This window comes from Asterias amurensis, chromosome 11 (assembly GCF_032118995.1).
Source record: "Asterias amurensis chromosome 11, ASM3211899v1".
Taxonomy (NCBI): domain Eukaryota; kingdom Metazoa; phylum Echinodermata; class Asteroidea; order Forcipulatida; family Asteriidae; genus Asterias; species Asterias amurensis.
Genome location: NC_092658.1, coordinates 9244885 through 9270435, shown reverse-complemented (window position 1 = coordinate 9270435; position 25551 = coordinate 9244885). Strand labels below are relative to the sequence as shown.

Below are 25551 nucleotides of genomic sequence, written 5' to 3'. Positions count from 1 at the left end.
AATTACTAAAGGTGTCCAGTGCCTTAGCAATACATGTATCTTGTGACTAAGCAAGTCACTGTACCAGACATTTAAGGAACACGTTGCCTTGGATCAGATGAGCTGGTCTATAAAAAGCATTTGTAACCGTTTGTTCAAAGTAAAATACAATGATCCACACAAGTTTGCCTCGAAACTGCGTGGTTTCTTTTTACTTTGCGAACTAACATGGTCGCCCATTTATGGGAGTCAAAAATTTGATTCCCATAAATGGCCGACCGTGTTTGTCGACGAAGTAAAAGGAAAACCGTGCAATTTCGAGGCATGTTTGTGTGGATCATTGTATTTTACTTTTAACAAATGGTTACAAATGCTTTCTATAGACCAACTCATCCGATCCAAGGCAACGTATTCCTTTAATGAAATCTAAATTGCAAATTGCTTTTTTGCATACCTAATGGAGCTATACTAACTTCTGTGAGCTTGCTTCAAGCCAAGGATACACATTTGTATAATTTACTAATTAACTTGTACAGAGGAATAATGTGTCATCTAGTGGGTTGGAGGCGTGGGAAGGGCTTGAATGGTGTGTATAATTTACAATATACAGAGGATGAATGGCTCTTGTGTATGTTTTTTAATTGTCAAATTCTGGTATTCTCACTTTTTGTATCCCAACATATGCATACCATAGCAAATCTGTGAAATTGTTTTGCTCAAATGGTAATCGAAGTAATGCAAGAGAATAATGCACAATTTTGTGTGCTTTCAAATGCATAGTTAAAGTTGTTTAATTATTTTTTAGTAATTACCAATAGTGTCCAGTGCCTTTAACAAGAGCTTCCCAAGTCACATGAGTACTTTTAGATTAAACTGTCATCTGTGAGATGTATTATTGCATTGGAGGGAGAGACTGAGGGGAATGCCTACCCCTCCCCCCCCCCCCACCTTCAGCCTAATGTTGTAACACCCAAACTCCTTTTCTAGTATTGATCATTTGATCTACGTTTAGTTTTTCACTACTCAAAATAAGGCAGCTTTTATTTTTGGATCCCCCCCATAATTGGCTCAGTAGTTTGTCTCCCTGCCTTTTACCTCTGTGGACCCTGGTTGGAATCCCACCTCGGACCAAAGCCTTGTATGTGGATGGGTTTTTAGTCCCTACCTGATCGTCCCCATTGGGGTTTTCCTCCCACATCTACAACTGAGCATTTCTTTTCATTTTTTGGGGGTTCCTCCTGTAATGGACCCTTCCCATGAAATATGCTAATTACATTCACGCATGCGTACAGACCCTGTTGGTTGGCAAACGCCATAGAGTTGTGCACTAAGCAGACGCGCAATCGCGTCTGCGTCACGCACCCATTAGCCGTGTACAAAACAGCGTGATGTTCCCTCATTTTGCCAACCAAAACGTTAGTGCGCATGCGCTATGTGCAATTTACATATTTCATGGGAAGGTCTATTGGCGCTTACTGTTATGTTTGTACAATGTGTAATCGAATAAATAAGATAAATAAATAACAACCCAGGCCAGAAAACCATTTCCAGTATTTTTATGTCCGTCAACTCTCATCCCTACTATTAAAGACTTCTTCTTACTCTTTACAGGACGAAGTGTACATTCAGACGACAAAGAGTTTAATTCAGAGTGTATTAAAAGGCTACAATGGAACTGTCTTTGCATATGGAGCTACTGGTAAGGCTATCAAGTCATCCACTTCTTAAGCCCGGTTTCAAACTTACTGCAAATTTCCCTGCGACACAATTGGAAAACAGCGCGTACATGATTGTTTGCCTCAAGTAGTTCTCTTCGCATTTGCTTGGTGTGAAGTTTCTCATTTGGTCAGTAAAGGGCCCAATTTTATAGAGCTCCTAAGCCAAAAATGAGGATACCAGTCTCAGGGTATACGTGTCACATGGTGTTTTGGCTGGTAATATTATCCTAGTAATCGTAATTTTATTGTGCTCAGCTAATTTATTTTATTTTAGCAGCTCTATGAAAGTGAGCCCATGCGGGCAATACAAAACTTTCTTTCCCGTTAAAGCCTTTTAGAAACACCTTGCAGGGGTCGAAACATCTGTCCATAAAACTATTTTGTGCTTTTCATATAAAAGTTACAAGTTCCAGGGCTGACTTTTTTTTAAGCTTGTAAAAAACATTGCTTATTACTTTTAATTGTTAAGCTGAAATGTCTGTATTTTCGTATATTATATCTTTAAACTGGTAACTCATTTTCTACTTCTCAACTGACAATTACATTTTATCCATTTTATCCATTGCAATATCCGTTGCGATATTTAAATACACAATAATTTAGTAATAATTTGATAAGGAATTCAAATATTGTGTTCTTTCCTTCCGGATTGTGGAATTGGTTATAGATTCCTTGCATTGGCTTCCATTGCTGAAGTCAAACAATGGAAACGTGTACACGCTTCGCACAACTCTCAGCAAATTGTAGGTCTTTTTTTTTACCTCAGTGAGGGCGTTCTTTGTGTTTGTGGCATCATATGCAAGGGACCTATTGCAGTCATGATATTCTTCCTATTTACTCTTTGCTCTCAGAAAATAAAATAAAATGTGTTTAAATGGCCTGAAAATTACACAATATGTCCACGTAGGTCAGCCCAATAAAATAATCCTATTTTATTCTAAGGACCATCATGCCTGCTGTTGATAAAAGTGAATGTAATTTCTTCCTATACAGGGGCTGGGAAAACCTACACAATGCTTGGCACGGACTATGAGCCGGGCATCATGGCCCGTGCACTCAATGATTTATTTGAAACGATGAACGCCAGGAGTGAAGACTCTGTCTACAAAGTCACCATGTCATATCTTGAGGTAAAAACCACTGCATTATAGGGAAGTTAGTGGGTTTGAATCCCACTCGAGTAATATGACTGTGATTTTGTTCATAGAACTCGGATGGATGTGCTGAGTATACAGTGCTAACAAACATATGGGGGGAAAATGAATATACTGTTGGGAAACAATAAAACAAATTGAGGCCTGGAGTTTCATCTTTGATGGAGCAAGCTATTTTTTATGTTGTTCTATTTTTCAGTGTATCTGTAAGGGCTTATTATTATTTATTTCTATACAGGTTTAAAGAATATTTTTTTGACTTATGAGCCCAATGTATGTTATACCTTGTGCATTCAGCAGGCAGCCATTGCCATAAACACTATGGGAAACACTGGGGGAAACCCCTTCTCTTGGCACTAAGTGTAGTTGAGTTCTTTTATGTGCATTACACAATACACAGGACCAAGGGCTTTTGTCCCATCCGAAGGATGCAGCAATAAAAACTGGGGGAAACCCCTTCTCTTAGCAACAAGTGTAATTGAGTTCTTTCATGTGCATTACACAATACACGGGACCAACGGCTTTTGTCCCATCCGAAGGACGCAGCAATAATGGCTAAAAGTATTTGCTTGCTCAAGGACACGAGTGTCACGACCGGGACTCGAACCCACACTCTGCTAATCAGAAACACAAGAACTTGAATCCAGTGCTCTTATCCGCTTATTTTATGCGGAAGAAGAAAAGATATTTTCCCAGTGATAATTTAAAAAAAAAGGACTTTGTATATGAACTGGTGTGTTGATTGTTCTTTGAATAAAGAAGCCTCCTCTTTATAGTCCACCTAGGTCAAATGTCAAGAAATGGACTGGCTTGCGGGGCATTTGTGTTTGCAAACCACGACTTTGCTTGTTTTTACTAAAATAATAAAATCGTGGTGATTTTTATTTGTGGTTGGTGATTTTTTTCTCTTTTCCAGATTTACAATGAGATGATTCGTGACTTGTTGAATCCTGCGTCCGGTTACTTAGACCTGAGAGAAGATGCATCTGGAAATGTTCAAGTAGCTGGCATCTCTGAGGTCTCAACGGACTCCACTAAAGAGGTATGTGACACTCCCCCCCAAAAAAAAAAAAACCAAAAAAAAACACACCAAAAAAAAAAAAAATCCACACAAAACAATAAAACCAATAAAATCAATGTTTGTAAATATTGATTGTTCGGAACTATCGTGATTAATTATTGAAAAATATTAACAAGTTTATAGACGTTTTTCCAAAAAGATGTTAGCAGTCTTTTTTGACAGTAAGTAGTCGTTGAACTCAAACCAGGCTAACCCCATAAATCTTCCTCTCGGATTGTGATTTTATATGGCAACTGCTTCATCCGGAAACAAATTTCCCTGTAGATCTTCGGAAAACAAATTGTCTTAAAGGTACTGGACACATTTGGTAGTTACTCAAATCATATATTAGCATAAAAACTTACTTGGTTACGAGCAACGGAGAGCTGTTGATAGTATAACATATCGCAGGGAAACAAGTCCCTCTTAAGTTTGTAGTTTTTGAGAAAGAGGTATTTTCTCAATAAAATATTTGAATCTGAGTAAGACTTTAGGCCTAAAGCCTTTCTGAGCCATCTGAAAGCACACAAATTTGTGCAACAAGGTTGATTTTTCTTTCATTATTTTCTTGCAACTTTGATAACCAATTTAGCAGAAATATGTTGGGATACACCAAGTGAGAATACCGGTTTACCGGTCTTTAACAAATACCAAACGTGTTCAATGCCTTGAAATGACAGATGTTTATCACCCGCCCTGCCGTAGGCAGATGGAAGAAATGTTGTTTATCTGCGGACAGTGACAGCTGCATGTTGATTATTTCTAAAAAGGTTGACAACTGCTTGACGTTGCTTGATGTACACCTCCAGGTGTATACAGTACATTATGAAAAGGCGCAATTGTTCTTTAGATGAACTTACGGGAAGGGGTAGTGGGTGAGGGAAATTGTTCAGACTTTTTAATTAGCTTTGAAATACTGACCCTGGTTTTCAAATGTCTCAAGACTGACTCTTCATTTTCATACTGAATTCCTTAATGCGCCGACTGGTTTCTAGCAACTGGTTTAAACCCCTTCAGAGAAATAGATGTAAAACTAAAGAGCGCACGACCACACAGTTTTCAAAATGGGAAAGAAGAATCTTCGGGCACTATTGTGACTTGTTTTGGGGGGAGTCGCCGTTTGCAGAAAGCGAAGGAAACAATTAATGTGTCCATATGATATATTTATCACTAAAATTAATGGTGCATGAAAGGGTTGATGAGACCAGTCGACTGTATCTTTGTTTGGGCTGCCATTAACTGCCATGTAGCTAGGGATCACACCAAAGTTTACAATACAACCAGGGAAGCAGGATCACCTTAAGGGGGATGCAACTTTTTATTACAAATATCAAGCAATGGCACATCACCTGGATACATCAACGAGCTATTTCATCTGTACAAACCCCTAAGACAGCTTCACTAAGGGTTGGGGTACTTTTTGTAACACAAAACACAATGTCCACAGATTTACATTAAACTTTACACAGTTTGAAGATAACGATATTAGAAGGCTTCCCTTAAGACTTTACTTGCTGAGTTTTTGAGAAATGAGTAAAACAATGTCACGAAAATACATTTTACGTGCTTAAATAATTTTAGGATCACTGAGACAAAAATTATGTTTGTGACTTGTTTTACTCATTTCTCAAAAACTACAGCACAATCAGTAAGTATCATTATCTTCAAACCATGTTAGTTTAATGTAAATCTGTGGACATTGTGTTGTGTGTCCTGCCAAAAAATCCCCAGACCCTTCAACTAAACTGCTCCCTAATATTCCACGTTGCCTGCACTCCTGGGGTGATCATTGTTTTTCACATGTCCGGCCATCTCTTTTGAACAGCGTCTCACTTCAACTCAGACAAGCAGATACTTGTTCTCAATTCAAATTACATCTCAAAATCTATTTTGGGAATCATAGCTTCTGACCTTTGGTTGTCTTTTTGTATGTTTTTGTGCCAGAATCGCATCCTTAACAGACATGGCACACTAGAAATATTATCTTTGGATAGTTTAATGGCCGGACACGACTGAGCATAGACTCGGAAAATTGATTGAACTATGAATGATACCTTCAGACTGTTTCCCTCTGGGAACTAATTTGGATATTGCCTCTTTAGCGAGGACAGCAGATAATGATGTTGTTAATGTTGAGCACGGTTACGGTTGTTCTGGCAAACATGTACTAAACTAGAAAGACCTTTGTTCAGTAAAAAGTGCATCGTTAAAAGCTTTTATACAGCAAAGCATATAATCTGTTTTTAGCGGAAACATTAAATTTGATCTGACAACCAAATTGAACGAATGCTTTTTATTGCCTGCTCCATCAAAATAACCCCCGGTACATTTACCACTAAGCAATTATAATTGGATTGACTTGTGTACTCGGAAGTAAGCAAATTATGTGAATTTTTTAGTTGAAAATTTAACTGTCTCTTTTTTTATGGATTCTGTTGTAAAGTGGAAGTTTTGTTGTATTCTATGAATGATATTTCATTTGTGAGAATTGTTCATGCTCTTGATAAATATTTCAAGAGATGTTTTCTACTATACTTACATACATGTAAACATACATACATACATACTACATATAAGGCATTTTTAAAGCGCCACTACGTCAAGAACGCAACGCATTAGGTTGGTTTTAGTTAATGTTTGATACACTATCATCATCAGTCTACCAAAAGTTTTTTGTAAATCTGTGATCTTAGATGAGTTATTTTTTTCATACCAATTCTGTAATGTTCCTTTAAGCTTTTGAAGACCTTTCATTTGACATATTGATCGCTAAATATCTTCTGTACTGTGAAGTTATGATGTTTTTGAAATAACAAAGCTACTAATTCCTCTGTAGGTGATGTCATTATTAATGGAGGGTAACAAGGAGAGAACTCAAGAGCCAACGGCCGCCAACAAGACGTCATCCCGATCCCATGCCGTGCTGCAAGTCACAGTCCAAGAGCGTAACCGGGTGCATACGACATCGCAGGAAGTGCGCATTGGAAAATTGTTCATGATTGATTTAGCTGGGTCAGAGAGAGCTTCACAGACGAAGGTTGGTCTGATGGTGATTGATGAAAAACAAATTATATATATGAAAATAATTTTCTCTTAATTTCTCTCACTATTTGCAACAATCAAGTGGCTTTCATCCTTCAGTCCAACAGGATACTAATTCCTTTTGCGAGATTTGATTGCAGTTTTTCCCTCAAGGCATTTGACCTTACTTTAGCAATTGATCTGTGCTCCCGGGCCCATCATTATTTTATTTTAAATTGTCCCGGTTGAGACAAAAGCTGGAAAAGACTTTTATCATAGATGTCTCCAATGTGCTAGAGAAACTGTCTAACTGTTGGATATATATACATGTTAAGGGTGAACTGGGGGGGGTGTCTCCCCCCCCCCCCTGTTTATGCAAGCAGAAGCAAGTTATCTGAAATATTGAAAGAAAGGGTGGAAATGGAAATTGTTTTAGCAGATTCAAATAAATTTTAGCTTTCAAGACGTTTACAGCAGACACCAGTCATTTGCTTCTTCCTAATGACTTTTTTTCTCTTTCTCCTGAACACTTCTTCCACTAAAGAATCGTGGTAAGCGGATGATAGAGGGCGCTCACATCAACCGCTCATTGCTGGCTCTCGGTAATTGCATCAATGCGCTGTGCGAGGGCGGTAAATACGTCAATTACAGAGACAGCAAACTCACTAGGATATTAAAGGTAGGTTTTGTTTCGGCTCACAATATTCTGAATTCTTTTCAACAACTGTTTCTGTACTGTCTCAACTATTTTTGTTGTAGTCATGGTGGCCTGATTATATGAATTGAAAAACTGTAGTCGCAATTCGACTAAGCAATCAGTAGTCGCAACTACGACACTAGGCGCACTAGTCGCCTAGGCTTAGTGAACACAAAACAACATTTCAAATGACAAGGATCTATGTGCGAGTTTTACAAAACAAACATTAAATGCAATTCATACGTGCATTGTCGCAAAATATCATCACTTTGTGAAATCTGGCTTTTCTATTTCACAAGGTGAATGGTCCAGATGTCACCACTTGATTCAGGCCTGTGGCAATGCACTCTTAGATCCATTTATACAGTAATTGTTTGCTTTTACATACATATTGTACACTCAAAAAGCACTTTACTTCCAATTTACATAATGTATGTATTTTTTATAGGATGAGTTTTTCTTGTCTCACTGTATTTTCATTGTTTTTTCCCCTTGTCGTATTAGATTCTTTGTCTGACCTTAAAAAGCTATTAATCCTACATGTCGCTGTTTCACACATTTGCATATTGTACTCAATGTATAATGCTTACTTGATGCTGTTATCAATTAATGCATCGGCATGTATAATTTGTAATTGCTAACATGGAAACAATGTCCATTGATTGATTGATTTCAGATTATTAATTTTGGTTTTTACCCATACACCGATGTGTGTAAGCACTGTATACTCAGTACTTTCCCGAGTCCTGTGAAAAAATATCACAGGCATGTTACTCGGGTGGGATTCGAACCCACGACCCTTGCAATTCTAGAGCAGTGTCTTACCAACTAGACTACCGAGGTTGCCCGGCAGCTAGAGGCAGTTCGAATCCTATGTTTTGGCAGCGGGTACCGCAACGATATAATAGATGTTAAATTTGCATCGGGGATAAAGAATATTAATTTTGGTTTTTACCCATACACCGATGTGTGTAAGCACTGTATACTCAGTACTTTCCCGAGTCCTGTGAAAAAATATCACAGGCATGTTACTCGGGTGGGATTCGAACCCACGACCCTTGCAATTCTAGAGCAGTGTCTTACCAACTAGACTTCCGAGGTTGCCCGGCAGCTAGAGGCAGTTCGAATCCTATGTTTTGGCAGCGGGTACCGCAACGATATAATAGATGTTAAATTTGCATCGGGGATAAAGAATATTAATTTTGGTTTTTACCCATACACCGATGTGTGTAAGCACTGTATACTCAGTACTTTCCCGAGTCCTGTGAAAAAATATCACCTCGGTAGTCTAGTTGGTAAGACACTGCTCTAGAATTGCAAGGGTCGTGGGTTCGAATCCCACCCGAGTAACATGCCTGTGATATTTTTTCACAGGACTCGGGAAAGTACTGAGTATACAGTGCTTACACACATCGGTGTATGGGTAAAAACCAAAGTTAATATTCTTTATCCCCGATGCAAATTTAACATCTATTATATGATTTCAGATTGATGAACTGATTTCAGATTGATGGATTGATTTATGATTTATTGATTAATGGTTGATTTTTTGTTTATCATTGACGGATTGATTTATTATTGAATGTGTGATTTACGATTAATTTGTTAATTTAGTATTGATTGATTTGTGGTTAATTTTGTATATTTATGATTGATTGATGGATTGATTGATTTTTCGCTTGATTGATTGATTTATGGTTGATTGATTGATTTTTGATTGATTTATGATTGATTTATGATGGATTGATTAATTATTGATTGATTTATGGTTGTTTTTTGTTTTGATTTTTTGAGTTATTATTTATTGATGAACTGATTTATGATCAGTAGATTTTGATTGATTTATGATTGATTGATTGAATGATTGATTGATTTATGGTTGTTTTTCTATTTGTATTAACAATTGTTGGATTGATTTATGATTGATTGATTGAAAACTGGTTACTTATCCCTGATTCTATTTGGAAACTGACATCCATAGGACGCGTTGGGTGGTAACTGCAAGACAGTAATGATCGCCAATATCAGTCCAGCCAGCATCCTGTTTGAGGAATCTCGTAACACACTGCTCTACGCTGACAGAGCCAAAAACATCAGGATGAAGGTAAAAATCTCTTAGCGCCATTTTGAATTTGTGTTGACCAGGGCCCGATTTCATGGCTCTGCTTACTGCCGATTTCTGTGTTTACGACCACCATTCACCGCTTACTTGCAAGCGCCAAATTTTTTCGCTAGCTGTGTAAGGGAACAATGCATAGTAACATGGAGTACGCAAGCGCACATGCCCAAATTCCGTTAAACCCATGACGTAAGCGCAGAATTCTCTGCTTCCGCAAGGTGTTGAATACATCAAAGACCTAATCATTTGTACAAACCTCCCAGACAGCTTCACTCCTTAACTAAACTGCTCCTCAATATTCCATGTTCCCTGTGCTCCTGGGGTGATCGTTTTTGGGTTTTTTTCAGTCAAGGGAAACTGACTTTGTAAATTCATTTATTTATTTCGGTATTAGGTGAAGCAAAATCTAACAAACGTGACGTACCACATGGTACAGTACACCAACATCATAACTGAGTTACGCCAAGAGATCGTTAGACTCCAGAAGAAGATAGCTGATCAGGACAAGTTTAAAGGATCCACATCGCAGCTGCATGAAACCAAATGTAAATATTCATAGCCAGGCTTGTTATTTCAGGCTTGTAACTCATGTTTCATGCATTATCAGATCTGCCAACTCTAACTGATTCTGCAGAAAGTTCCCTGAAGATAAACCAAATTTTTCCATGTGCTGATGAAGAAAAAAAAATAAAAAATTCCCCCTGATTATTGAAACTAGTTATCTAGTTATCTCCTATCCCAATACAGGACTCTTCCTTTGTGCTGTACATAGAGAGAGAGTCCTAGATAAGTCATTGGGTGTGGGTTCCAATCCAGCTCATGACACTTGAGCAAGACTTTTATCCATAATTGCTTCTCTTCACCCAGGTACAAACAGGTACCTATTAGGACAGGGATGCCGTTTGTGATTGATTTAGCTAGGTGTGCAATATACATGTACATGGCAGCAGAGACTGTATTAATAACCAGTGACCAGGGTATTATTGTTTGAGCGCCACGATTTGAGTGCTATACAAGAAGATACTAAAAGTCTTATTGGCATCTTCTTTCACAGCGGAAGACACTCTTCATAACAGAGATGAGATGGACAGGTTGAGGCAACAGCTTATGGCCAACTTCCAGAAGCAGATGGGCATCAGGCAACATATGATGGAGATTGAAAACAACAAGTGGGAGGTGGCCGTGCAGATCAACAGACAGATGGCAATTATTACAGAGTAAGCAAAAAAGAACTTAAAGGAACACGTTGCCTTGGATCGGACGAGTTGGTCAAAACAAAAGCGTTTGTAACCGTTTTGTATATAATGCATATGGTTGGAAAGATGTTTTAAAAGTAGAATACAATGATCCACACAAGTTTGCCTCGAAATTGCGTGGTTTTCCTTCTACTGTGAGAACTAACACGGTCGGCCATTTATGGGAGTCAAAATTTTGACCCCCATAAATGGCCGACGTGTTAGTCGACGAGGTAAAAGGAAAACCACGCAATTTCGAGGCATGTTTGTGTGGATCATTGTATTCTACTTTTACAACATCTTTCTACCCACATGCATTTTATAAAAAACGGTTACAAACGCTTTTCAAAGACCAACTCGACCGATTCAAGGCAACGTGTTCCTTTAATGATAGGACTTAAAGACTAACTAATATTAGAAAAACTGCATGAGCTCTTCGTAAGGGCTCAAAAACTACTTCATCAGATACAGAGGAAGTAGAAACTGTCAACTACATAGCGGCTTTGGTTAGGGCTGTGGTTTTGGCTTCAGCTGTGGCTTTAGCTAGGGCTGTGGTTTTGGGGTTAGCCAGGGCTGTGGCCTTTGGCTAGGGATGTGGCTGTGGTAGGGCTGTAGCTTATGGTTTACACATGGAGCTAGGGCTGTCGTCTTGGTTATGGCTGTGAGTTTGGTTAGGGCTGCGTTTTGGGTAGGGTTGTGGCTTTGCCTAAGTCTATACCTTAATTGTTGTCATGGTGAACTATGCCATAGTACCATGTGTGGCTAACAAGTTAAGCCAGAAAAAGAATGGCTTTGGTCATCCTTTTTGACTGGTATTTTTTTCTTTACTTGTTATCTTAGATGGGACCAAGAAAGATCAAGAAATAAAGAGATTCATAAGGAAGTGGACAACAGATACAAAGGTATGAGAAATCACAACTTGAGTCTATCTTTGGAGAACTGCCAAGAAGTAATCTGAGACTCGAGACTAAGTAGCTGAATTTAACCAATGTTATTTTTGTATTATTTTGTTTTTTTATAAACCTGATCATCTACATAAATATATTCCCGTTTGGCTGTCTGATCTGCTGGCCAATCCCTACTGACGCAGACTAGTATTTCCACTAAATTCTATGATCAAAGGGCCTTCCACTTCATTGCATGGTCTTTATAGCATGACTTACATGTAGCTCTTCATATTTAAAAAAAAGACTCTGTTAGGGTCGAAACATCTGGTCGAAACGTCATGCCATAAACTATTTTTTTTTATACCATTGGTCCTTCTGGTTGGTAAGCAGGGCCCACTTTCATAAAGCTGCTTAAGCATGAAAAGTAGCTAAGCACAACAGAAGTATGCTTACCCGAAGAAGGTTGCCATTCAAGCTGCCATGTCACGTGTACAATTTTTGAAACTTTTTAAAGCCTTTTTCTTTTTAAACAGCTCTATGCAATTGGGCCCAGTTAGCAACAGCTAAACCAAATTTCTAATGTTGACTCGAGATTTCTTAATTTTTGTCATGACTCTTAGAATGAGACCTTGCCAAAGAAATACCTTACCTCTTCATATTCAAAAAAAACCCAAAAAACTCTGCTGGGGTTGAAATGTCAGGTTATTAACCATTTTGTGCATTTAAACCATTGGTTCTTCTAATTGGTAAGCAGTTATAAACAGCTGATTCTATTATCTAATCTTGACCCAAGGGTTTTTAATTTTTGTTTGACTCTTAGAACGAGACCTTGAGAAAGAAATTGATGCGGACAGCATAACATCCGAGACTCCTGAGCCTGAAGACATCATCAACGCGAGGGAGGAAATCGCTGTCTTAGTGAGGCGACAGAATACGCTGGTCACCAGTCAGAAGGAGCTGGAAGGCACGTTGGAAGCCGTCAGGAGGGACGCCAACAGCCTGGAGGAGGTCCTCCCAAAAAAGATCACCAGCGAGGAGCAAGGGGAGATACTGAGCATGCTGTGTAAGGTGCATGAGCTAGAGATCGAGAGTATCCTTTGATGAAATAACTCAAGTAACTGTTTGTTTAATTGTCATTGTCATCATGAAAAATAAATTTGCATTGAATTGAATTGAAGTTATGAAAACCGGCAGGGGCCAATTTGATATCACTGCTCTAAGGGAATTTATATGTTTGGCAACCACTCCTAAAATTAATAGCAAAAGACGAATTTGGAGGCTGCTTGGCAAATTTTAAATTTTATGTCCGTTTTTTATGTATGCTTTTGCCTGTTTTTATATTCCTTTTTTTTTTTTTTTATGGCGTGTTTCTGCTAGTTTATGATTAATTTTTAAGTTTCTTTAAATAATGGGTGTGTTTATTATAGATTTTGTCTGTTTATCGAAATATGTCCTCTTGAGCTTTCATTTAGTTTTTATTTCAAAGAAGTGTTCCTTAACCCAGCTTGTAACAGACACTGAACTGAAATCCCAAGCGTTGATTCACAAGCACAGTACCGAGCAGAAGGAGATGCTGATTCGATGCTATGAGAAACATCGCTTACTCTGTGATAAGATTATCCAAGAGCAGAGGGCGCTCATCAACAGTGAGTATTAGAGTCATACTCTAAAGCTAAAGACCCTAAGCACAGAAACTAAGTATGCTATGTGAGTCTTGCAACTGGGCTCAATTTCATAGAGCTGCCAAGCGCGAAAATATGCTTAGCATGAAATTTCTTCCTTGATAAAAACAGGATTACCAACAACATTTACATTTGTTGATAATTGCCTGGTACTTGTATTCAGCTGTTGTTTGATTATCCTGAAAATCACGTGAAAATTTGGTTGACAAATCCTGTTTTTATCAAGCTTAGCAAATTTTTATGCTCAGCAGCTCTATGAAATTGGGCCCTGGTTGCCTAGATATGACTGGGCCCAATTTCATAAAGTATGTAGGCATAAAAACTTGCTAAGCACAGAAATATATTTCTTAGCAGAAATAGGTTACCAGCCACAATAGTATACAGTTTACAAAGCAGTTTCACACAGGTACCCCACTCAATCCTTACTTAGCAAAGATTTTCTAAGCAGAATTATGAAATTTAACCCTGATGCTTTGTTCATGTGAGGGCAAGGCAGTTTTTCCTTCGCAAAGGGCAGCTCTTCTCAGGAAACACAAAATTCTACTGGAACATTTTAAGGGCCACCTATAAAAAACAATATACATTTTTCCAATGTAGTATGATATAACATAGTATCCCAATTTCTAAACACAGAACAAAATTTTCAGTTTCTCTGTATTTCTGTTGACGTTTTTACTGAAAAATTTGATCAAATAAATTACCGATATTGGGGTCTTTTGTGATGGTTATTCAGAATTGCATGGTCTCTAAAAGATTAAACACACAACAGAAAAAACCCTCAATCTTAAAAAAAAACACCATGCTGTCCCCTCCATTATTGATCAGTCTCTGTGCATTTTGATGCATGCTTGGCTCCCATGTGTAGCGTTACTGATATGGACGCTATTGTATTCATGTAACTGTAACCGAACCGGACTGCAGATAAATGATTGATTGGGTTTCATTTCACAACCCTGGCCAACGTGTAATGAAGCAGGCAGTATCGATGTTGTCTGAACTGTCATGTGTCATGCCAAGCGTAATGGCTGACAAGAAATATATCTCATCCAGTCATTCAATGCTAGTTGCCTTTTATGTGTTATTATTTTTTTTTGGGGGGGGGGGGAGGGGGGGGGCGGTTATCTGGTTAAAGGCACAGGACATTATTGGTAATTACTCAAAATAATTGTTAGCATAAAAATGACTTGGTAATGAGCAATGGAGAGCTGTTGATAGTTTAAAACATTGTGAGAAATGGCTCCTTTTGAAGTAACGTAGTGCTTGAGAAAAAGGTTATTTCTCACTAAAATATTCAAAGACTTTAGGCTTGAAGTCCTTGATTTTTTTTTAGGCATCTGAAAGCACAACAATTTGTGCAACAAGGGTGGTTTTTCTTTCATTATTCTCTTGCAACTTTGACACCCAATTGAGTCAAATTTGTACAGGTTTGTTATTTACATGTATGCATATATTGGGATATATGCATATATTGGGATATATAAGTGAGAAGACTGGTCTTTGACAATTACCAAAGGTGTCCAGTGTCTTTAAAACTCTCTCAAATATCTCCATGGTCCGGGCAGCATTTCATTTCATTGTCTCCATTTGCAATGATTTCAATGAAGATTATTCATGCAACCGGAATGTGATAGCATAAAAACACACAATGGTTGTCTTTTAAAGTGTTAAGTTGTGACAAGAAGCAATTGTTTATAATTCGGTCCTGATGTTATTTATGTGAGTTGATGACATCAACATGGACAAATGCATATGGCTGGTTACTAAGCATGGTATACTTCAAGGCACTGCGGTGGATTTCACAAAGGTAGTCCTAACTTAGGACTGGTCCTAGGCAATGCTAAGAGATAGGACTAGTCCTAAGTTAGGATGAGTTACTGGTCCTAAGGACCAGTCCTAACTCTTAGCATTGCCTAGGACTAGTCCTAAGTTAGGACTACCTTTGTGAAATCCACCCGTGGACACCTTTGGTAAATGTCCCGGACCAGTGTTTTCACTTGGTGGATCCTTAACATATGTAATGTTTAATACTACCAACAGCTCTCCATTGCTCATTAACCAGGCAGTTTTTGTGCTTTCGAGTATTTTGAGTAATTACCAATAGTGTCCAGTGCCTTTAAGTCTGGTTTTTGTGAAATGGCATTTAAGAAACATCTCATGCTGTCATTCAACGCTAATTGCATTTTATTCCCAAGTGGTTTTGTTGGTGTTTGTGTGTGCTGTAGTTTTTGAGAAATGAGTTAAACAATTTCACCCCCAAAAAATCGTCTTGGTGAGGCCAAATCTTTTTTTATTTAAGCTTATGCAATGTTTAACTTGACGCTTCCAAAAACATTGCTCTGTGATTTTCACTTTGTTCTCAAAAACTTGATGACTAATGAAGTTGAAAGGTCTACGGGTTATTATATTACATACATCTTCATTCACAGTGAGTAAGGATTCATTTCATGGCTAAAAACTTGCACCAAAAAGGTTTCAAAACCTTTAAAACATTTGAATCTTTGATTATGTCCTCAGAGCATGGCATCTTCCGTCCGCAGCAGCTGGAGGATTGGTATGATCAGTACACATCAGCCGTGTTTGATGAAATGACACTCGTCAATACGAACCCCAGTCTACAAAACATGAAGGAGATCAAGGTTTGTCTATGATTCTTTCCAAAACAGAATTGTAACAAAAAAAATCAATGAAACAGGCATGGTATTCTGCCTACTTTGTTTTTCAATCTGTAAAATTGGGAGATTAATGTTGGTCTACGATTCTTTCCAAACAATTGTAATATAAAATTAATGAAACAGACAAGGTATTCTTCCTACTTAAGTCTAATTTTTGATCTTGTTTGCCCTTGGAAAAATCTGAAACTTAGAATCAAATAGCCTACACTATGTGCACATATAGGTTATTCAATGAATTCTTTTACTTTTTTCCCAAGGTCTATCAGTTAATAGGCAGCATTACTGTACCTACTCTCTGGAACAATCTCCCCATCACATTCGTTCAATCACCTCCTTTGAGTCATACAAAAAGGCCCTAAAACCCACCTCTTTAAAGGGAAGGTACACGTTTGGTAATTACTCAAAACAAATATTAACTTAAAAACTGACTTGGTAACAAGCATTGGAGAGCTGCTGATAGTATAAAACATTGTGAGAAACGGCTCCCTCTGAAGTAGCATAGATTTTGAGAAAGAGGTATTTTCTCACTAAAATAACAAAAGACTTCTAGCCAGAAGTCTTTTATTCACATATGAAAGCACACAAATTCTTTCAACAAGGGTGTTTTTTCTCTCATCATTTTCTTGCAACTTCGATGACCAATTTAGCTCAAATTTTCACAGGCTTGTTATTTTATGCTTATTTTATGCTTCACCAATAAAAATTTAGAAGACTGGTCGTTGACAATTACCAAATGTGTACCTTCCCTTTAATATGTGTGTACAGCATTAAACTTGCTTGTGTGTTAATCTTACAGTCAACTGTAAATAACTTAACATGGTCCAACTTTGTAAAAAGAAGAATCTTTGTGCTTGGTGATAACAGACTCAGATCTCTATAAATTATTTAGTTAAAGTGACAGTCTTGTTTGTTTTCTGTCTCAGGCCACGTCTATGTTGAACCTCCGCGCTTTAAAAGCTTTGCAAGAAGGAAATGAAGACAGCTATCCAGAGAAAGAATCCATGGACGTCAAGATGAGACCAAAGAGAGCGTCAAACCTAGCAGAGGAGAGGTAATCTTAGAAAATAATGAGAATAATAATAATAATACCAATAATAATTATTATAATAAATTTACAATTTACCTTACAGCATCTGCCACTAGCAGTCTTCAAGAAATCTCTAAAAACCCACTTGTTCAATTAATTTGTTTGCTTATTCTGTTTATTTCTTTGTTTGTTTTAGTCATAGGCCTACTTGTAAAGGCTTGGTTATTTTTTAAAAATCTTATCCATTGTTTTTAAAATCTATTATTGTGTAACCCCATTTTAAATACAATTCAGCCTTTAGCTGCGATGTTTAAATGTTTTTAATAAACCAATAGTAAAAACTAATAATAATGTTAATAAAAATAATAATGTATCAACATTTTTATACAAAAATTCAAAGGAAATAGTGTTTTCGATACTGGGTTGTGTTCCCTATTATTTATTGTCCATTTCAAATGACATGATTTATTTATATTTTTGCAGCAAGTCAAGCACCAACCAGCCTCGTGTTTTCAACCCAAGTCCGAGGGCCCACCAGCTACGTCAGAAGGCAGACCTGAGCTCCTTGCCTAAGCTCAAAGTGAACTCCACTTCTCCCCCGGTGACCAAGCACGAGAGCCTTGAGATGTTAAACGACCACAGCAAGAGACCATCGTCTCCCGTGGATGCCCTGAAGACGGCTCGGTCGATGCATGAACTGGAGTTTCCCGACTCTGATCAAGATATCTTGAGCGATCGGAAGGAGATCGTTCAGCGGACTAAGAAGATCGCCGCGATCGCCGCGCAAAAACGCAACTCGCAGAAGTACTCTGATAAGAGCAACAACCGGATGGATAAACTCAACCTACATGAGAAGACTATCACCTCACTACGATCGGTTCACGAAGTGCCGGAGACCGACACGGACCGTGAGTACTTGACCATGAGTAGGCTGTCCGAGCACAACAACGTCTACAACAGCCATCTTCACGATCATGACGACAATATATCCATCGTGACCTTGGACCGGCGAAGCGATGGTATGTACTCCAACGTGAACCTGAAGCAGTCGAGATACAGAGGGGGCAACTACAACAACGATCACGATGACACCATGTCCATCATCACCCTGGACAGACGGAGTGAAGTCACCGAAGGCTTCTCAAATTCACATCTTAGAAACCCTAAGCATAAAACCGGAGGAGGTGGTGGCATGAAACAACGGATGACGGACAAGCAAATGGCTGATAAACGTCGACGGAGAGGTCTTGGTTATGAATCTAGTGGTCACGTGTTGTACATGCCCTCTAAGGGTGGCTTCAACAGAGCTTATCCAGCCGTGGAGTCACAGAGTAAACATGGGAAGAAGTTTACCCCAAGGTCAAACGACCAACACCAGACGGGAAGAGTGAAATATCCCATCATACATCATGCCGGTAGGTGGGATCATTTCAAACTTTGGGAATATATGGACAGGTCCGAATGAACGGGTTTTGTGGTGGCTATTGCTTGAACACTGAGATGTCCTATTCTGTCATTTCAACTAACCAATCAGACAATCAATCATTCAACCAACCAATCAATCAATCAATCAATCAATCAATCAAACGAACAAAGAGCCATTCCAAGAGCCCTATTCCATGTACTGCATCTCTTTAGAACTCCTTGCCTGTTCTGTGTTTCCCTCCATGTAGACTGTTTTAAGACGTATATCAATTTCTTTCTTAAGCTCCCCGGAGGTATTTTCATCTTAAATGTTTTCTTCTTGTAGCCCCGTTATCAAGAGTTGCTGTTAGACTTGTTTAGGGCAAATTAGCATTAAAAAAAAAAAAAAAATTAAAACAAATAAAATAAAATAAATTCTTAATGATCTGATCGAAAACAATTGTGCGTAACCAATTTATGGTCATCAGGCAATTTTTTTTTAAATTTTCTTTTCTTTTGGGGGAATATTTAATTTACTGGTATTTCCTTGACATACCTAATATTGATTTGACATTTGTCATTGTCTAGGTGAGCAAGATGCAACAACATTGGGTTCATTCGGCACACCGACTAACATGAATGTCATTCACCAAATAGGAGCCGAGAGAGGCCGAGGCCAGACACTCCATAAGAAATCAAAGGGTAAGCTTAAGCCAGGTTCTTCTGCAATCGCATTTTTTGCAAACTATTCATTCTTTTTTAAAAAACTAATGAGTGTATTAATTTATGTATGAAAAAAACTTGGTCTGATTTCTTGTACTTGCATGCTCTCTTCATGTCCTTGTGCCCTCATGTTTCATTGTTCTAGTTGCCCTCATGTTATCATAATTTTTGCATATTGCTGTTCTGTAATTGTCATCAATGATTTTTTGTTTGGTTGTTTCAGTTTTGATTTTACAGTTCTTCAAATTGCCTTGTATTGTGTTTTCTGTTCTTGCATTTTTGAGGTCGAATAAATAATAATAGTTATTGTTTGTTAGCCCAAGGTGTGTTGCAAGTGTTCAAACAATTCTTTGCAAGTGATTTTTTTTTTTTACAGTTGCAGGGAAAACTTGTAATATAATATTTTTTTATTTTTATATTTTTATATATACATATGAAAATAAATGAAGTTAGACATTGGACAGTTTATCATTTGACAGCTACTTTACATGTATATGCTTTTTATACTAGAAATGTTTAATATACTTTTTGTAATAGTATTTTGTGAATGTACTTTTAGCAGATTTAGCGGTTTTTAGCATTTTTCTATAACTTTTTGTGTCACTCCTTTTATATAGTAAAGTATTTTTTTGTTTTTAATTAATGTCTGTACTGAAATGGTATTGTAATTATCATTATTTTAACTTATTGATGTACAGCTACAGGCCGATTTGAATTTCCCTTATTAGGACAATAAAGTGAATTGAATTGAATAAGCCGTTTTGGAGGTACGGTGGACATTTTTACTAGAGTAGGTCACGTTTTGGTTTGAGTAAATTTGTCTGTCGACACCCAAACCAAAGTGTGCACTCCTGTAATATCCACCATATCTCAAAAAGGCTAATTGCTTGGTTATAAGTAAAAATCTCCCCACTCTTCAACCCATCCAGGTATTTCAGTTAACGACCCTACCAGTTACAGCTCTACTCAGCTTGCAGGCAAGCAGCAAACAGGCAAACGCCACCAGCCGAGCTACCCCGTCTATCACCGCAAGAACATGCTGGCCGTCTCGGGCTTCGGCTTGGGCAAAAAAGAGAGATATGGAGGACGGAAACTTTGAATGAGAGAAAAATATCTTTAGACACTCAGGGTGTGATTGTTGAAATAGCCGAAGTTTAAATGGTTTGGGTACTTTTTGTAGATAAACTTTTTGGCCATTACACAAATCCCTACTGACTGTGAATGAAGACTGTATGTAATATGATTTACCTAAAGAAGTTTCATCTTCATAAGTCGTCAAGTTTTTGAGAAAAAAAAGTGAAAATCACACAGCACTGTTTTCAGGAGAGTCGCATAATAAATCCGTTGCACATTCAAAAATAATTTTGAGATGAATTTTTGTGTGTGACATTGTTCTACTCATTCCACAAAAACTACAGCACCTCAACAAGTAATATTTTAAGGGAAGCTTTCAAAACCATCATTACCTTTAAACCACGTAAGTTAAATGTAAATCTGTGGGCATTGTGTATCGTGTCATGGAAAAAGCACCGTACCCAAACCCTTTAAATGAGTGAAAAGTCCCTTCACACACTGAGGGTGTGATTGTTGAATTGCAGAAGTTTAACATTCCAAAGGCGATAGTTGTCACACACTCCCTCCCTCACCAACACCAAAGCACTCGTAGCTGTTAAGGAACAGATGTGCTTGACACATCCATTGAAACTATTTATCAATTGTTTTTTTTTCCTTCAATTAGCGCAGTTGATAAATTCAATTTTTGTGGTGTTTTGTGGTGTTTTGGGGGTTTTTTTTTCTTAAAAATTTTCTCACATTTTCTTACATTGGGGATTTTGAAAGTGTGCTTGGTTGGAGCGCAATCTTGTGAGGTGTATTCTACAACACTATTGAAGGATCTCCTTTGAGTAGGAGTTGACACTTAGACATGTCAGAATTACAATTTAAAGCCGTTATACACTTTCGGTACAGGAAAAAAAAAAGTTCACAGATTTATATATAATTTACAGGGTTTACAGAAGGTAATAGTGAAAGGCTTCTCTTGAAATATTGTTCCATGAAATGCTTTACTTTTTGAGAAAACAGCAAAACAATATAAATTCTCGATAGCGAGAATTACAAATTTATTATAAACACATGTCATGCCACGGCGAAACGCGCGAAAACAGGAGTGGGTTTCCCGTTATTTTCTCCCGACTCCGATGACCGATTGAGCCTAAATTTTCACACGAAGTGTGGGACTTGGACAATACTGGTTACCGAAAGTGTATTATGGCTTTAAACATGTTTGGAAGAATTCGTCTGCACTGCATAATCAATTATTTCTTTTAACACAACTCAGAAATGAGAGATTTTCATGGGGACCTTAAAATCCCCTCTATTGCACATTTATGTGTTATTTTCATTTTAGTAAGATGTAAACATTTCAACATTTTGTTTTAGAAATGCCTAATTTTGTGGCCAGTTGCACAGATTTAAAGAATGTAAATCTTCTTGTAAATTATGTTTTGTTGAACTACTAAGGCAGCACAACTTAGACATTTCAATCTAAGATTTGTTGTTGTCTTTCAGACACACTTTGTGGTTGTCCTTCGTCATAAACAAATTTATACTTGGTTTCCAAGCCACCAGTTTGAAACATAACATGCCTTGAAGAGTTCCGCTTGAATTCAATAATCCACCAACTGAAATGTGCCTCATGTTAATTTCCATATGGACAGAAAAAAAGTGTTACCGTCGTAGCTTTCTTAGTTAATAATTAATTATAATGAGTAATTTATCATTGGATATTACTTGATATGAAATGATACTGATATAGTACTGTTATAATAACCTTCAGTCTTTAAAGGCACTGGACACTATTGGTAATAACTCAAAATAATTGTTAGCATAAAAACTTACTTGATAACGAGCAGCGTAGAGCTGTTGATAGTTTAAAACATTCCGAGAAATGGTTCTCTCTGAAGTAACATAGTTTTGGAGAAAGAGATAATTTCTCACTCAAATAATAAAAGACTTCAGCTGAAGCCTTTTATTATACATCCGAACGCACACAAAGTATTGTCACAAGGGTGTTTTTTTCTTTCTTCATAATTCTCTTGCAAATTCGTTGACCAATTGAGCCTAAATTTCCCCAGGTTTGTTATTTTATGCATATGTTGAAATACACCAAGTGAGAATACTAGTCTTTAACAATTACCAAACGTTTAAAGTGCCTTTAAGCGAGAGCGGGTATGATAGTGTTAAAGGTCAAACTACCTACATGTCTTTCTTACAACCATTTATCTCATTTTACTTGAAATTACTGACTTTTCATTTTTCCCTCTTGACATTTTTCCCCACTCTTTCATTTGTGTAATTATTTGTATTATGAAACATGACTGAAATGCTCATTTAGGATAAATTTTGTAGAGTAACTTTGTAAATAGTATTATGTTTACATATGGGTTTTTGCGGGTATTTATGTATAGCTTGTTGTGGGAGCCGAGGGATGTCGTTAATCATTTTAAACAAAATTTATTATTTTTTAAAGGCAGTGGATACTATTGGTAATTACTCAAAATAATTATTAGCATAAAACCTTACTTGGTAACGAGTAATGGGGAGCTGTTGATAGTATAAAACATTGTGAGAAATGGCTCCCTCTGAAGTGGCGTAGTTTTCGAGAAAGAAGTAATTTTCCACGAATTTGATTTCGAGACCTCAGATTTAGAACTTGAGGTCTCGAAATCAACCATCTAAACGCACACAACTTCGTGTGACAGGGGTGTTTTTTTCTTTCATTATTATCTCGCAATTTCGAGCAACAGTGTCCACTGTCTTTAATTTGGGTTTGCCAGGTTTCATTGCATTGCAGAAGATATGTTTTTTTATGGTCTGTAAATGTTTATGGTCTGTAAAGAGCTATGAAACATATACCTGCTTACTGTGCTCATCTGCGCTTACACGGAACCATGGGCTTTACAGGGCGCTGTAAGCATAGATTACTTCGGTAAGCAGTGTCATGAATCCTGACGATGTGTACAAAAGGAGATCAGGGGGAAATATCCTGATTTTTTTAAAACAAATCCTGACAGGCCACTAGTCTGAAATTAAATTAATCAAGTACTATTGGTATTGTAACGGGAACCTGTTTTTAATTAGGAATAATTTGTGTCATGTGTGTAAAGTAAATTGCAATAATAATTATGCCTTTTGTTAATTATGCATTTGCTAGCAGATCAATAATTAGGATGCGATAATTTATTCTTTTCAGCAATAAGAACAAAAGGCCTCTTCATTTCAGGGGGAATTTAGTGCCTTAATTAAGTAATTTGTATTCAAAGATGAAAAATTTTCTATTTTAAAGTTTCAACATTTATGTAAATATGTAAATGGAAAAAAGGTTATTTATTTGCTACTAGCCCTGCTAAGAAATACTCTTGTGTTAACAGGGTTCTGTGTAAACTTAAGAAGTTCTTTAAAATAGAACATGATCAAATATTTGATAATTTGAAAGTGAATTTAGAGCTCCGGAATCAGTGTCAAATAAGGGTGTTTTGGTAGATCATGCGGAATTGATCAAGTTTATTTATCGAAATTGTTAAGGAAAATTTGTATTTTTTTTTCCTTCGTTTTTTTTTTTTGCCAACAATTATTTAGTACAGTTTGTATTTTTATCTTTTAGGAAATTTCCCTCATTTTTTTGCCAAGGATTATGAAATTATATCGATTAGTACAGTGGAAGTAAATTACTGAAATTGTCAAGTTAGATAATTCCCATAATGATTGACTGTGGGGTGTTGTTGAAAAGTGAGGAATTTATATTAATATTTTAATTGCCGACTTGATGGTATCAATTTATTATGAAGTTATGACAACATTATTACAAGAGCGTGTTTAGCCCCAAGTGCTTGAATATTGTATTTAATATAAATACATTGAAGAAAAATGGGCAACTGTTTTGCTCTGACGAACAAAGGCAACTCCAAACGCCAGTTTAGACCATTAGGCTCAGATCACGTAACATTGGGCAATTTACAGACGACCAGTTCCAGACAAACTGAAAGAACATGCATTCATAATTTAGCTCACATTTGCCTTGGGTATAATAAGACATTGTTTGTAAAATACAATAATGTGCTACCAAAATGATGGTAGCATGTTGGTTGCCTCGAAGATGCCTGGAAAAATTGCTTCGTGAGACAAAGCTCTTATAATGCTGCCATATTTTTGGTCATGTTTCCTGCATCCAGTAACGGTAATAAGTGCTAAAATATTCATGACACAAACATGAACCAGGCTATTTTTTCTTTCAGCCTCGATTTCAAAAAGGTTTCTAAAAGGGCTTAAGTGTTGCTGTCTTTGTCTGGTGACCTGGGATTTTTTTTATTTTCTTCTCATGCATAGCTTACAACGATATTTGTTAAAATCATGAAATTTGTAATGTCAAGGGTTCCTTTCACTTTTTGTTAATGATTAAAATATAACTTTTATTTTGGAAATCGTCAAATTACAACCGCAAATACTATTTGTATTATTGAAATAAATAAAAATTACTGGAAGTCTAAAAGAGATGGAGTGGTTTGCAGTGTATTTTTACGATGTCCATTGATCATTTTGGTGTTCGATATGAGGCTGCGGCATATGTACTCCCCCCCCCCGCTTCTTATTGTGTCTCGAGTTCTTGGAATCTCTGTATGAATTCTTTAGAGGTTTTAAGGGGGTACTTCTGTACATTGGTTCAACCAGGAAGAGGTGCTAAAGTATGGGAACATGTGGGGGGGGGGGGGCAACCTCTGTCATATCAGTTGCTTGCATCACCAGCACTCAATTTCAAAGAGGAGACAATATTTTTGCTTTAAAATGTTTTGCTTTAGCATGATACCAGTTAGAAATGTTTAATGTGACATAGCAGTTTGACTAGTAACCTTATTCTGGTAAGCTTGTTGTGCTTAGCTACTTTTTGTGCTGTCCTGCAACCCTTTTACTGATTGACAGCCATTTCCTTTTACTTTAAAACTATGCTTGGTGATATTAGAATCGTACACATCGGCAAACCTCTACACAACATGGATGATCAAAGGACTCCCCAACAGATCGAGGACTCATTAAATATTAATTATTAATAAATTGTGATATAAGTATTGGGTTGAATTTATCGTACTCGCTGATAACAGAGACCTTTGGTATTAATA

At 37.2% G+C, this 25551-nt stretch overlaps 1 protein-coding gene across 1 annotated transcript in view; it reads left to right on the top strand.

Annotated features, from left to right (window-relative positions):
* LOC139943784 (kinesin-like protein KIF19) overlaps positions 1–25106 on the top strand; it is a 49831-nt gene extending 24725 nt beyond the window's left edge. Inside the window, exons 4-19 of the mRNA XM_071940592.1 lie at positions 1591–1678; positions 2691–2827; positions 3768–3893; positions 6748–6948; positions 7477–7611; positions 9611–9733; positions 10143–10293; positions 10803–10965; positions 11824–11885; positions 12691–12960; positions 13385–13516; positions 16067–16188; positions 17148–17275; positions 17735–18666; positions 19244–19357; positions 20308–25106. Coding sequence (XP_071796693.1) covers positions 1591–1678; positions 2691–2827; positions 3768–3893; positions 6748–6948; positions 7477–7611; positions 9611–9733; positions 10143–10293; positions 10803–10965; positions 11824–11885; positions 12691–12960; positions 13385–13516; positions 16067–16188; positions 17148–17275; positions 17735–18666; positions 19244–19357; positions 20308–20477 — 3054 coding nt within the window. The 3' untranslated portion in view covers positions 20478–25106. The remainder of the gene's footprint in view (positions 1–1590; positions 1679–2690; positions 2828–3767; positions 3894–6747; positions 6949–7476; positions 7612–9610; positions 9734–10142; positions 10294–10802; positions 10966–11823; positions 11886–12690; positions 12961–13384; positions 13517–16066; positions 16189–17147; positions 17276–17734; positions 18667–19243; positions 19358–20307) is intronic.
* Positions 25107–25551: the final 445 nt, after the last annotated feature.